Genomic DNA, 15,265 nt, shown 5'->3' with positions numbered 1-15,265 from the left:
ATGCTGTTTATATATATATATATATGAATTTGTGGATTGGGTTTGAGTTAATTTAAAGTTCCCTCAACACCATTCATTTTGTTTTTAACGGGCGATTAATGACCACCCTTTGCAATGCAGCAGACACGTCCACCTCAAAATTTAGCACTCATAAATTTAATAATAATGTTCTGTATATCGTTGTAGAGACTGCAGTCAAGTTGTATTTTACAATTTTAAAAACGTGCACAAGTTACATCATGTTAAAGATTAGCTAGCTCTTAATATGAAATGAAAAAATGCACTGAGTTGTCACCAACGTCTTACAAATGCAATTATGCCATCTAGTGGCAGAAAAATGACCTCAACACATCAATATCACAGTTTTTTTTTTCATTTTAACTCAATTTTATGATTTATTATGAAATGACTGTATCAATGACTAAAAGATGCAGCCATATTTCTATTAAACATCGTTTTCCACTTTTATGTTAAGAGTATGAAAACTTATTGCATATTTTATTGTACATTTAGAACAGAAAAATACATTTACGATAAAATTGAATTAAAATCAAAATTATTATTATTATTATTCATAATGTAAATTGCAGAGTCATGAATATTTAAATAAGTGCAAAGTGCAAGCGAGTGGAGACTTTTGTATTGCTCCATGTGCCAAAACTTGTGTATGTTGGTGAACTGAACCTATAACACGCTGCATGACCCGATCCAGTACACGACCTTTAAAATGCAAACAATAAAACAACGGACAGTTTTGTGCGTGGGTTTTTTCGGGTAAAGGTGAACGGTCACAGGCTATTATGAGCGCCTATGGCCGCAAACACAGTAAGCTAGGGCCATGTGATGGTTTGTACATTGAGATGTTAAAAAGCACTCAAGAGTCTGTGTGGGTGTGTGAAGGTTGTAGACGGAAAAACAGAAGAGCAGTTAATATCAGTAAAAAAATAAATAAATAAATGAACTGAGGTCTGATTCGACAACTCCAGAAGCTGCACTGGCAACTTTGACATCATTTCTCGAGAAAATAAAGCCTTTGTTTTCGGATGTGACAGGTGGTTGTAATTCATGGTTTGCTTTTCTTTCTTTTTTTTTCTTGCATCTTGGGAACCTGGGCAAATAAATGTTTTCAAAAATAATAGCTAACATGTTTTATAAATTTGCCTCCAGTCATTTTTATGGCCCATTGCTGTTATTTTGTCTTCCTGTGGCGTTGGCATGGGGTGAATAACAGCGAGCATATTGAGCATTAGTGTTCCAGACAGGCATGGATTGGATGGCAGGTGTCGACAGGGTAGCCTTGTCACTATACATCATAGTGTGGGTGAGCCTGTAAGTGTCAAACATGGGCCTACAGTTTAGCATGAAGCCCAAATATGGAGCGACTTTGAGAACAGGACTATATTTGAGCTTCAAAGTTGAAACTCAAAAGGAGGTGAAATCGGAGTTTTGTTTGCATGGGCAGCCTCGAAGGCTCCATCGATGATAGCTCGTACTGCTCATGCACGTTGGCAGAGAAAATGGAATCCTGTCACAACCATCCCATCAAGATTCAAATAAACCAAACCTGGCTTGTTGGTTACATCAAGTGTGGCAAAATGTTACATTTTGGCAGACAAAAGTGAGTTTGCCTTGGAGGTGTTCATGAAGAAACCAGAGCATGCACTGATGCACTAACTCATAAAGCCACACAGATCGACTCGGGAGATTTATTAAATGAATACACAATTCCCTCAATACATAGAGGAAGGGCTGAATGTTAACTGCCTTGCCTTTGCAAAGGGAAAAGGTTCCGTGACAATAGATGAGTTAAATATCAGAAAGGTCAGAATGTGGAACGGGATTTGGTGAAAATGTGAAATGTTACCAGCTTGACAATTTGAAGCCGTTGTATTCTGTTTCTAATCCTCAGGTGGCCATTTTCCTCTTTTAGAGAGGGCGGATCTGTATCTGCTCCTGTCTGTGATCTTGCTCTCTCTTCCTTTTTTCTCCGTCCCTCGCAATCTGTCCCTCAGTGGAGAGGTTAAGGAACAGCTTGGTTGGGACGCGTACGAGTGAATGATGGAGAACGCAGCTGAAAGGTTAAGGAGGCTGTAATCCTGTCGTAAAGGACAGCCAAAAAATTCACACTGTGCTTCAGCTGCTCTCAAAAATAATGAAGTAAAAACCAATTTAAAAAAAGAAGAAGCTTTTTTAAAAAAAGAAAGAAAAAAAAAGTGTTGCTGCCTGTCTAGCGGTGGATAATGGAAAAAGGCATGTTAGCACCACAGGCTTCTTGAGTATGAGAGGAAGCAAAGGGACCAAGCTGGGATCACTATTATCAATCGAAGCTTACTTGATCGTTGGTGTCGTAACACCTCTCAGTGGTTATTTGAATTAGTTATGTGTGAAAAAAAAAAAAAAAAGCCATCACTGCTCATATCGGACACAGCAGCTCAAGGAGTGCTATTGATTAGCCTGTGAAAAATTGAATTTATCAAGAATATATATGTATATATATATATATATATATATATATATATATATATATATATATATATATATATATATATATATATATATATACATATATATATAAATATATATCATATATATATATATATATATATATATATACATATATATATATATATATATATATATACATATATATATTAATATATATCATATATATATATATATATATATATATATATATATATATATATATATATATATACATATATATACACATATATATATATACATATACATGGAAATGTATCACTCTTTTGAACACAAATTGTCTGAGAAGAAAATCGCTTTATTTAAGTGGCGCCAGCCAACTTGCCGGACTACTGTCCTCTCGACCAACACCGGACCAGAACTGGTGTCACAGAACGCTTTCAGGGGTAAGTCAGTGTTGACCGCACACACTGGAGGTGAGGATGAAATAGAGATTCATGTCAAAAAATCCGAACTATCCCTTTAACTCATTTGCTCCCAATAATGTGTAAATACATTTTGTTTTTGTTTTTTAAAAATGTTTTAAGTGTCCCAAAGACGTATTTATACGTTTTTTTTGTTTTTTGTTGTTGTATTTTTTGTATGCTAGAGCACACAGAAGGCTTTGATGCAGCCTCTCACCTGCAAAGAACGGCTGCAGAAATGGTAGTTATTACACAAATGGCCAGCAGGTGACAGCAGAGCAAAGGAGATCAACCAGGGCCATGTAGAAAAAGAACTAAATTACTTACAGTTTTAAATAGATTTGTGAAAACTGATGAAACTTAGCTCTCTTCTAATGCTAATTGCTGCAAAACGGAAACAGATAGAAACATACTTTTTTTTTTTTCCTGATGAAAGAAGAGACTTTGGTAGGTTCCATGCCTTTATAGCAATAGAACACAATATTCTGTGGGCCTTGCAAAATCAGTCAAAATCCAGTAAAACAGCCGGGAGCGAACAGGATTGCTTCTGTGAAAATGGCTGGGAGTGAATGAGTTAAAGGGCACCTGTTATGTTATTTTTTCGACATTTAATGTTGTGAAGAAATCTTCAAAATATTATATCCACTGCACACGCTGATCCTCCTCTTTTCCAATCAGTTCATTCTTTGCATAATTTAAAATAAAAAATAAAAATACCCCAATAGTTTGACATGAACAAATATTCTGAATGTTATACGCAAACATTTATCAAATGCTTTAATGCATGTAGTTAAGTTTATTGCTCAAATGTAAACTGTGCTACCTTTAATGTAACCACCCGCTGTCAAACTAAAGGATCATCTGCGGTCAAAATTAATAGTGTCATTAATATGCATTAATACATGATTAATGCGATAAGTTTTTATGATTAAGTAATTAGCGCTTTCACTTTGACATCACTAATATATAAATCATATTTTTCTACTTTTATTTCTGCTATAGCTTGTAAAATGTAAAATTACATCGGCATTTTTCTGTCTTCTGATTGGTTGAGCTTAATATGCAAACCAAAGATTTATTTACCGGAGGATGATGTCGGTGATTTAAAATCATTTTTATGGTGCACTTTTCAAGAAAATATTTGATAATTGGACAATCAGTAGCTTGCTTGCTGACTTATTTCAACCCGGAAAAGCGTTTTCACATTTATACGGTCAAGTAGCCTCATTAAATAAGTGCAGAAAAAAATGTGATATTGGACAATCAGTAGCTTGCTTGCTGACTTATTTCAACCCGGAAAAGCGTTTTCACATTTATATGGTCATTAAATAAGTGCAGAAAAAATCTTCTTTTCTGCTGCGAACATACTGCATCTTTATTGAGATTATGTTTGAGTTTCATAAATTGGGAAATAATTTAAAAAATTGTTTAAAATAGAGGAATAAGTGGTCACGAAAATGGATGGATGGATGTTTAAAATATTGCATAAGAAATACGGGCTAATTCTCGGTGCAGGCTGCTTGACTGAGCTAATAGACACACCAGAGGCAACAGAAAGCGTTTGCGCGTGTTCTCTATTCATTTCCATTGGTCTACACTCGAAGGACAGAGCAATTGGGTTAACTGTGAAAGGCGAACAGTCCAACAGCGGGGGGGGGGGGGGGGCCTCTGAGTGCGAACTTCCTGCTTAGGTCAAGTCTTGCATCACAAATCAATGCGACTTGACTCACTTGGGTCGCCGAGCGAGCGTCCCGGCTAGACTATAGCACTCGTAGCTGTCGTATTCAAAGGAGGCCATTGACTGTTGTCAAAGCACAAAGGCCAATGTTTACTGTCATGTTGGAAAACGTTCGGCCGTTCTTCTCGCTGCAGACTTCCTTGGCCCGCTCTTCTTTTTTCCTTAGGCACTTTTGAAGCGGGCCAACCAGCAGATTACTGTGGAGTGTTACTGGCTGCTGTGACAAGCCATACTGTGGACGGAAGCAGGATTGGATGTACTTCACAGCGTTCATACTCTCAAGCCGAGTAGGACTGAAAAGTGTCCAGAGTTTCTCGTTAATTGGCTGGTTTGCAAACCTTTGGAAGGGATTGTTCAGCTCTGGCGCCAATCTCACTTGCAGCAGTCCACAGGCAGCCTTTATAGGAATGATACTTGGACGGCCCAAAATAGACGCAAATGTAGCAGAGATTTTCGCTGCACTTTTCTCAAATGGTGAATTTCGGGGTAGGATGATGAGTGTCTCTTAAAAGCTGCTACTCAGACAGACTGTTGTGAAGAAGAGTTTTTTTTTTTTTTTTTTTTTATACTCGCAGCGAGAGAGACCTGCAGTGAAATCATATTTTACAAACAGAAAGAACAAATGACAGCGAGTGTACCCAATTTAGCACCGGAACTCTGCCTCAAGAGAATCATATCAATAGGGTGAGACTCGAAGAAAATCTTCCGTCAGTCAATTTAGCGGTGTGAAACTCGTTTGAAAGGTAAAGCCCGTCCTTTCAAATTGGAGCAGTCGCAAGCACAGTTTACGCTATAAAACCGTGTTCACTTTGAGCAAAAACATTTGTTGTCTCGAGCCGACAGGATCGCAATTTGAATCGACAATTTTAATTTTCAGAAAACTGATGACCGCGTTTCTGCACGCTTCAACTCATCCAGCAATATGCGAATAATTGGAGTTGGTTCAGCGAGATAAGCTGAGTTAGTGTCTCTCCTCCCTCTTACACAGCCTGACACGCTGCTCTTTCATTTCCTCATCATTCAGTCCGCATTAATGTTTGGATCAGTGCATTAATGAATTCATCAGGAAAGGTTTTAAGTGTCAGAACCAAAAATCCCAACTGGGCATTAGTTTGCAAATCAATGACTCATATGCACATCCTTTGTTTTTGCCTTCACATTGTATGAATACTGAGCGATTCTCACACAAAAGCTATTTTGCTTCTTTTTTTTTATACATATATTATTACTATGCACGGTTTTAATACACTTAATTGCAGCTTCATGTCTCCAAACCCTCAAACTCAATCAAATGACAAAATGTGCAGCTGGTTCATGACGTTATATTTTTCTCAGCCCTAAAACCCAGTAGTGCTACAATTTTATGTTTTGTTTTGTTTTTTTTTCCTCATAGGAAGTGAGGTGCTCAGATGACATCACGATATTCCTTGTTTGCATTCAGAAAACAATTCTAATAACCGATTAATCCTACATGAATTACAGGCAAATCATTTTACGGGTTTACACTACTTGAGTGCTGTATACAAGCAACATGAGTGACATTACTGGCAAAACATTATTTATGGAGCCCTGTGCTGCCTTTGAACATAAAATCACAATTCCCCGACTCCATTATTTTCTTTGCCATGAAGTGATGACTCATATGGACCAACACAAAAACGAGAGACTACTTTTCAAGATGTCAAAACATGTCAACTTTGACAGAGTTCCATTTTAAATACTGGATACAGTGTACACAGAGTTAGTTAAACCGTAACGGTAAGTCATGTCATGCTCATTTGTAGGGATGCACGATAATGCTATTTTCAACCGATACCGATAAACCAATAATTTAGAAGTGCCGATGTCGATAACCGATAAGTAGGCCGATAATTGTTTGCAAAATTAACTTGAATACAAATATACTTTTGAGTCCTACTATAAGTCTAACAAATACATTGAAACATTGTATAAACTTTGCACAATGTTTCAATGTTTGTAAAGCACCATTAGCTGAATTTTATTGATATGAGCCACAACCAAAACAGATTGACCAACGTGGCATGTCTATAATTATTGCTGGATTTATTTGTTATCCGGTTTATCTGTATGAAATCAAATTGCCGATAATTATCGGCAGATTTCTCTTTTATCTGTTTGACATCAAATTGGTCGATAATTGCCGATAATTATCGGCCACCGATATTATCGTGCATCCCTACTCATTTGTGTGTGTGTGTGTGTGTGTGTGTATATATATATATATATATATATATACATGGTTTGATATAGCAGACAGTACATACTTTGCTCCCAAGATACAGTATTGTAATTTTTTTCCCATTAAGATTTTTTACTGTAACATTTCAAAATGCATGTTTCCTGGAAACATGGCCGCCGTCTCTGATGCATTATAAGCGAGGGGGAGGGAAAGGAAGAAGGCCACAGTGCTGCGCTCGCACATTTGACCGCCTCCACATAACCTCGGTGGCAACCCGCTCGGCTATTTAAGACACGAAGCTCGCCATTAAAGCAAACGGAGAAGACGTAAAACGTAAATATCCGAGTCATCACGTGGTAAACTTGAAAGCGTTAGATTAGAAACAGCAACATTGATGTCTGATTTACAAGCAACGGTAAATAATGTATGCAGAGAGAAAGCATGTATTAATTTTGAACATTTTTGCTTGTAAATTTTTTATTCTTAAAATAAATAGACAAAATGCAGAACAACCTCTACGGGACCACAAAGAAGGTTAATGCTTTCCCCCAAAACATGTAAAAACAAATTCTTACTGCAAGCCCATTACTTCATATATTCATGAACGGGCATCCTAAAGCAGCAACTCCAGCAAACGTACAACCCTCTTGTGATGCATTTCTCAAGGTTCATGAGGCAATTTTTCCTCATTTGATGAGCATTACTATGCAAGAAATGTACTTCATGCTGGGTAAGAGGGCTGATGCTGGGAAAAACAAGCATATTATCTTATTTCGGAGGATTAATCATGCTTTCCTCGAGGGGAATCGTATTTATAGATATCGCAAAATTGGGAATTAAAATGTTATTAGCGCTTTGCATGACTATTTGAGTGTTTGTTTTAAATTGTACCAACATACTGTAGTTACATTTTCAATGCAGCCTATTATTATTTTTCAGGATAACCTTTTGCAAGCTAAAAACATATAGGCTTTACAGGTGGATTCATTATTACCTAAGAAGGATAAATTCTGCTTCATTAGCGCCGCTAATTCAAAATAAGCCAAGATTAGATGACATGTTTAAAAAAAAAAAAATGTTATTAAAATGAAGCGAGGTTTGAGGGTAAATGACACCCTTCCTGTTTATAGCAACACAGGGCCTACATTACAACCGGCTTTTCTCATAATATTGTGTCACAAAACCAATACATGAAACTTATGTTAAAACCACTTTGCCATTACTGAACTTAAGGGAGATAATTGAAAAAAAAATCAAGAGGAAGGGTAATATTAAAGAGATATTTCTGTGTATATTCCACATCTGGGACTAATTCTGAAGCAGAAGTGCCCGGAGGGCCTGTCTCAAATAAAATTGGTTTACCAAAGTAGAATGTATGGGTGCACAGAGTGAGGCCACACGCTGCCTACTGCGTCTGTGGAAATTGGGAACCAAATCATTCATGTGGAGCAAGATATGCTCTGTATCAGTCTAAAGGCTAATTGTTAAGTCCTGTAGGCACACTTTGTGAATTAACCGTGTGTTTTTACAAAGCACTGTGATTTTAACAGGCGCTTAAAGTGAAATTGGACTATTTCCGCATGTCATTGCTTTTGTATCTTTGACCGCATGGGCACATTGACGCTTTATTACCAGCGGAATATCACAAAAGACGCCATTTAAAAAGTAAATACATTGATGCATTCAGTATGACCTCGTGAGCATTTAGGAAGAAACTGTATGGATGCTGTATTCATTCAATTTGTATGAGCTGTAAATGTGCCTTCTAAATTTGACATAACACAGAGAGGAATGTTAACAACCCTACCAATGAATGATTAAAAAAAATGCCAATTATATAAACTGAATCTTCAAAATAGTGAAAAACAAATGAATAAATCATCTAGTTGTCTCCACACTCAAATGCTGTTTGTAGTCCTGCTGAAAATGCCAAAACCACGCCCGAACAATTGTCAGTCAATTGCTACGACATGAAAAGTGGATTTGCTTTTCTTTCTTTACAGAGCCTTACATGTTTGAACTTGAAACCAATTCAGTGCCAAAAGACACCGGGCTACCTGGGAATCAACTCTGCAACAAATTGGGCTTCTACTATAAGGCTAATGCTATTAGCCGCTAGTGGGTTTGAGGACTAGCTGACCAGATTACAGTCATTTGGTTTGTCCAGTACTCAACAGCACTGCATTTAGATCCACACAAATTAGACATTTAATAGAAAGGTATCTGTTACGTTTGCTAGCCCGCAAGCTAATGAGCTAACAAGCTAGCAAGCGAATGTGCTTGCTTGATTGCGGGGGGGGGGGGGGGGGGGGGGGGGGTCGTCTATGTCAGCATCTCGCTTTGTGTTGTGTTTAATAGACACTCAGTGAGAAATGTAACTGATTATTAAACACGGGGCACATGTTTTTAAAGCTGGAGCTGACTACAGCCACATTAGCACTGACAGTTGGAGGTTGTGTTTCCAGTGCCTTCAGAGGCCATGCCCACAAAGTCTATTTTTCGTGATTTTGGTTTTTATTTTCTAAACTTTTTATTCATCTAAATTTGATAGTCTTGTTTACAATACTCTTCTCTGTGTTGTGTCAAGTCTGCGAGATGAGATTGTGGTTGAGACAATAATAAATGAAAACCATTCAAATACAATTACATAAAAAATAAGATACAGGTTATTGTTAGACATCTATTGCTTGACAAAGTTCCAGCATATAATTTGTGACCTGTTTATTTTTTTTTTTCCATTCCTTGGTATACATGCATGTGCAGCCTCATGCAAGGCTGCACAAGCACTGGCTGATCTCTCGCACTCCATGTGGCTCCTGCATTCATCCCCATTAGAACTTTGACTTGAGACTTGGTTGACGTTGATATTGGCAGCATTGGACGGATGCTCCGCCCTCCTGTTTTTCTTTCATTTCATTTCATTACATGTGGGATTGTTTACCTACCTCCTTTTCTACACATTTTCTTGTTGGGTTTCCTGGCACATTCCTTGGATATTCTTTTGACTGTAAAATGAATGGGAAAAAAACTACAAAATAACAGGTAGCTCTGGAAATTATTGCAAGTAACATGCAACAAGTCTGTCAGACACCACCCCCGCCCTATCGCCCACCCCCACCCAGTCACCCAAGTCATCAACAAGAGCACCTGTCAAAAAAGTAAGCGGGTGTTGCTGCAGAAATATTCCGAAGTGGTGGAATGAATTTGCTGCATCCTGGGACACAGGAAGCCCATATTCACATGCACTTCTATTTAAGACCCATTACAGGCCACACAGTTGCTGGTCAGATTTTGCCAGTTTCAACTATCACAAATTGAAGCGATGTCAGTTTGAATCATTTGAACGGGTGAGCCACTTTATAGGTCACGCCCATTTTCATGTGAAGTTTTCCATTGGTGCCATGATAGCGGTCATTCAGAACATCCAAATCTGAAATGTGTGGCTGGCATCATTTCATTACATGAGATCTCCATTTGAAGAGGAGAGTAAAGGGTCTTACATAGGTTAGGCTGATGCCACAGGCCTCTCATGTACCAGACAGAGCATTTCACCAACCTACGAGAAGATCATTCACTTATGAGGCAAGCTACTTATTGCTAATATCCCCGAGACAGTCAAGACAGTGAGGGTAGGAAAGTGCACAACCAACGTCTCCCTTCTTTCATTAATTAAAAATGTTGTCATTGAAAGTCATTTAGTCATCAAAAGAGGAACCTTCAAGAGTGACATGGAAGGGGAGAGTTGATGAAAGACTAAAGATGATAGGTTGAGATGACTGACACACACGGCATGCGCTAGACAACAGGTCATGCTCGCGCAAAAAAAAAAAACGAAAAAGAGGTGACAGAGAGGGAGGACAGAAGTGGTTTCATCCTGACTGCTAAACACACTCACCATCCTCTGTTGGAACATAGATGTTAAGGTAAAGACAATCCTCATGTTGGTCTTGTATGTAAGTGGTAACTATATCCAGGTTGTAGGTGAACCATATGGGCATCATGATCTCTGGTACGGCGTTGTGAATATTTTGGGGGCACACCGGAGCAAAGTGGGTGGCGTTCTTGATCCCTGACCAGGATGACGGAGGTTCGGGGGGCATGAAGCGTTTTTCCCCAACCGGGGAGGCAGCGTAAGGGACCCCCAGATATTGGTCCACCGGGCCGAGGATCTCACTGGGCAGAGGCACCCTCACCCCTCGGAGTTTGCCATACTGCGTGTTGACGGTGGGGTGGTAGCTCTGACCCCGCACTGCCGCAAAGCCACAGCAAAATGTGAATACCCACAAGGATGAGATGATACCGGTGCAACTGTGGGATCTTTTCCAGTTCTGCAAGGGGGTACGACTTCTCCTTGGCAAAAACCACATGGTCCTCGAGAGCGAGTGCAAGCGACCAACATACAACTTTCCTGCGCCTCAGCTTCGACGTGCAGTCTTAGCCACGGGAAGGCCAATCATGGGCTGATAAACTGGACTCCGGCGGCTTGGAAGAGGATGAGAAACAGTTTTGCAGCTCCTCTCCTTAGAGAGAGGTCCTCTCCTCGCTTGTCAGATCTTCTATCCCGTGCTACAAAAGAAGAAGGCAGGAGAATTAATGACAGTTTCCTGACAGCTCACCAGTGTGCTTCCTTCTACTTTAAGGCTGTCATATTTATTGACTGCTGGAGTGCTTTTGTGTCCTGACATAAAACTGCTCACATAAACGTGACAAGAGTTCTTGCAAGTGCCACCAATGGACCAAATGATCAAGTGACTTAAATGTTACAATTAACTACATAAAGTACTTTCGTTTTGCGTTTGATAATGGTAATGATCAGAGGTGGGCACTTCCGTCTTTCTGTCGGGCGCCTCGTTGACAGATGCACACATTTTTGGCGAGTTTGTTTTTTATGTGACACAAAGCCTTTAAAAAGCACACGGGCTGAGCACCTGAAGCAGGTTTCCGTCCGTCGATTCAGGTCAGTACAGACTATCCTTCTCAGTCCATGCGTTTCTTTCCAAGGCTTTGCGGCATAACGCACTTTCCGAAAATGTGAGCATCTGCCAACGACAGGTCCGTCATTTTATTTTAACCACTCTTCCATCATCACTCCGTAACCACTATTTTAGCAACGACATGCAGAGATGGACACTCAGACACTACAGTCCGTCAATTTTTAAGGCTGTCTGGTCATTATTTAACTATTTTAATCTATATTGTCTTGGAGCTTTGTTTTTTATTTATTTATTTTTTCTATCGTGTTTAACTGTTTTCTTTTAGTGTTTAAATGTTTTTATTTGGTAGTTATTACATTTTTAGCTCCAGTGTTTTCTCATGGGGGAGCCTCCACAATGAGAGGGATGCTTGGTCTTCATCCATCTCACTGTGGATGAACTCCTCCTGGGTGCCTTTCCTTACAGGGTACTTCTGTGCCCCGCCATGTTGTGGTTTTCATGTGTTTGTTGGGTTTTGGGTGTGTCTGTGGGTACGATCATGGGGATGGGGGGGCTTTTTCTTTCTTTTATTTTATTGTATTATGGATGTCCAGCACTTTGAGTTGCATTTTAAATGTATGAAAGGTGCTATATAAATAAAGTTGATTGATTGATGGATTGATTGATTGATTCGTTAGCAAAATGGCCGTCCGTCAGTGATGGACTGACAATTACACTGATCGACGAAAAACACTTCACATTTTTGTTCTAGTTGAAGGTTCTAGTTATTCGTCAGAAAAATGGGTGTCCGTAAGTGATGCCCACCTCTGCGATGGGTCTAACAGAGAGTCGGAAGTGACATTTTATGTCATTTCCCCACCTCCTCCCAGTCCCACTCCCAAGACTAAACTTTACACAATGAGAAAAATCTGCATACACAGGAACATAGTTACATGATAAAAAATTCATGCTGTGCTTATTGCAATGCAGCATTTTCCTCTGCTCCCTTTGGTGTCGATATGAACAATTTCGTTTCAAACTCCCCCTGGTCTTCGAGAATGGGGCAGAGGAGGATGTACTGTAGCTAGAGGCAGTGAGTCTTCTTCCTCTGACAGTGCTGTAAACGCTAAGTGAAAGTCCCAGGGTAAAGTTGTAGTGCCTGGGATATCACCTTCCCACACACTGCCTGATCAATTTTCAATTTCTGCAGCTTAGGGCCCCCCCATCAACCTACAACATTTGCTCGACCAAGAAAAGTCAACATTTAGGAGAGGATATTGCCTTCAAAAAGATGGCTTGAATGATTTATAATGCAACGGCAACATGGATGTTCCTGCTGGTGCTGTTATCACTGGGTTATATTATTCCCATCTGCAGGAACTGTGGCTCAAGCGTTTCTCCATACGTACTGACGATGCTCCAGATGAGCCCATCTTCATCAGCACTTGCATAAAGGACGTGCACATGATGGACTATTATGCCTTGGAATTCATGTGCACAGAGCACCTGCTGACTGAAAATACATCAAAAGTCCCCCCTCACATTCAATCTGGGGATTAAGAGGCGCTATTGCTTGGGGCTAAGTGTTGATAAAGGATTATTTGCTAGAAAAGTTACACTGTCGGCTCAATACTGTGAGGCAGAAAACCTTAAAGACATATTTAGTTGAGATTATTGAATCAACAAGAATATCCACCAACACTTTGATACTTTGGATTTAGTAAGTGGTAACCTAGTTTTACCCACCCACCCTGCTTGGCAACACCTACTGCTGTCCACAGTTATCAGTTAGGTTCACATGTAATCTTCAATGTAAACTTTACATTCAACAAAACACCCTTGTTAGCATTTATACTTAAACACTTTCAGATGTATGTTATGTTGTTGTTTTAACTGCAATGTAAGTATCTCATTTTATTATTGATCTGCTGAAGACCTATTTTATTATAAAAACACATATACAACGTTTTTAATATCTTAAACGTACAGTATTTCAATTTGGATTCATTTATTGTTGTATTGAACAGTACCTTGAAACATGTGCATTAACATGTTTTTAATATAGAGTACATAATCCTGACCAGTTATCGGTATCTGGATGGGGTACTTGCGTAGGTTGCCAATACAAGCCACAAGCTACAGATACTTATGTAAAAAAATAATAATTTTGACATTGAATAAGTCCTCCTCAGCAGTAGTTGGCGCTATACTGTGGCAGTTTGAAACATCCGTGAGTCATCATGTGAAAGAAAGGTTTTTGTTCACAATGTTTGGTCATTGTGTCGGTATCAGTGAGTACCCACAGAGTGAATACTCGTACTGGCATCAGATGATGCCAGTACAATAGATATTGATAGTTCATAGATATTGATAGTATGGGAGGTGCACACACCTTTCACCATCCTGTTCTAATTGTGACGCTACAAACAAATTGCCACACAGCTGTAGATTCGTCCAATTGTAATCAGCTCTTCTTACTACAGTCTTTCTACAGCTAATCAGTGGAATTGAAATAAAGGCCAAATTCTAAGTGTAATAATGCATATTATGGTAAAAATGCACATTACGGTAAGATCCAACACAACTGACGCACATCATGGGGAATTCAGAGGCAACATCACAAGACCGTTTTGGGGCGTTCCATGCACTTTGCTCACTGCAGCAGGATATAGTTTCCTTTTCCAGAAGCTGTGCTTGCTCAGCCGTCAAAGCCGTTATCTCTCCCAGAGATTATATGATTACTTCCACCAAAGTGAGAACTAGCGGGGGAGGGGCCAGTAGCAATGTACTGTAGCCTCTTGATATACTCATGGTTTGTAAGAGCATCAAGGCATGGCAGCAGCGAATGTGCATGCCAGCCTTGTGTTTGTTGACACTTTGAGGCGCCTGATGGAGTCAACTGCAGTCCATGGGAGCATCATTAGGAAAAGAGTCTATGCCAGATGTGTCATCGGATAAGCATGATGTCATCAGCAGAAGTGAAGATGTATCGCACATGAAAAGTGTGAGGGAGTGACCAGCTGCACCTGCTCCACTGTCTGCATGGAAACAGCTGCGACACCCTCTGTGGAGGCACAAGCAGCCTGAATGAAGACAGAAGACTTCTCGCGGACTGTGCGGCTTGTTTTCTTTGCTCAGCTGGGATGAGGGATCAGCGCCACTGATGGCGGTGAGTGTGATGCAATTCTGCGGCTAGGTCGGGTCAACATGATTGAAGTGGCTTTGCTAGTTGGGCTTTGGTCATGGGAGGAGGATCCCGGAGGAGGGGTTTAACGCTTGAAGTGAAGGGGAATGGATGTTATAGCTTCCCCAATGTCTGTGGCTAACTATGGCAGCCCAAGGCCACAGCAGAGAAAGCAGCGGAGAGCAGCACAATTCCATTTTGTGGTGCAGAAACACGAGCGGCACGCTGATCAGAGGCAAGCGTACGACTGCTTCATAAGAAATGAATGCACGGGTTTGCAGATGTAGTGCTACAACTCAATACCGTATTCCTGTATCTACGTCT

The 15,265-nt window shown here is 39.7% G+C and overlaps 1 protein-coding gene across 2 annotated transcripts in view; it reads right to left on the bottom strand.

The window, feature by feature from the left end:
• The window catches only part of nlgn3a (neuroligin 3a), a 179,447-nt gene that overhangs the window by 129,874 nt on the left and 34,308 nt on the right, over positions 1-15,265 (bottom strand). The window contains exons 2-3 of one of the 2 annotated variants that reach the window (XM_077531982.1): positions 10,740-11,410; positions 9,790-9,849 (exon numbers count right to left, since the gene is read on the bottom strand). In XM_077531982.1, the coding sequence (XP_077388108.1) occupies positions 9,790-9,849; positions 10,740-11,211 (532 nt within the window). In that variant the 5' untranslated portion in view covers positions 11,212-11,410. The remainder of the gene's footprint in view (positions 1-9,789; positions 9,850-10,739; positions 11,411-15,265) is intronic. The other variant, XM_077531983.1, reaches the window with a different exon arrangement.

The sequence above is a fragment of the Festucalex cinctus genome, chromosome 9 (genome assembly GCF_051991245.1).
Source record: "Festucalex cinctus isolate MCC-2025b chromosome 9, RoL_Fcin_1.0, whole genome shotgun sequence".
NCBI classification, from domain to species: domain Eukaryota; kingdom Metazoa; phylum Chordata; class Actinopteri; order Syngnathiformes; family Syngnathidae; genus Festucalex; species Festucalex cinctus.
Note: the sequence above shows the minus strand (reverse complement) of the source record. Positions and strands in the feature narration are given on the sequence as shown.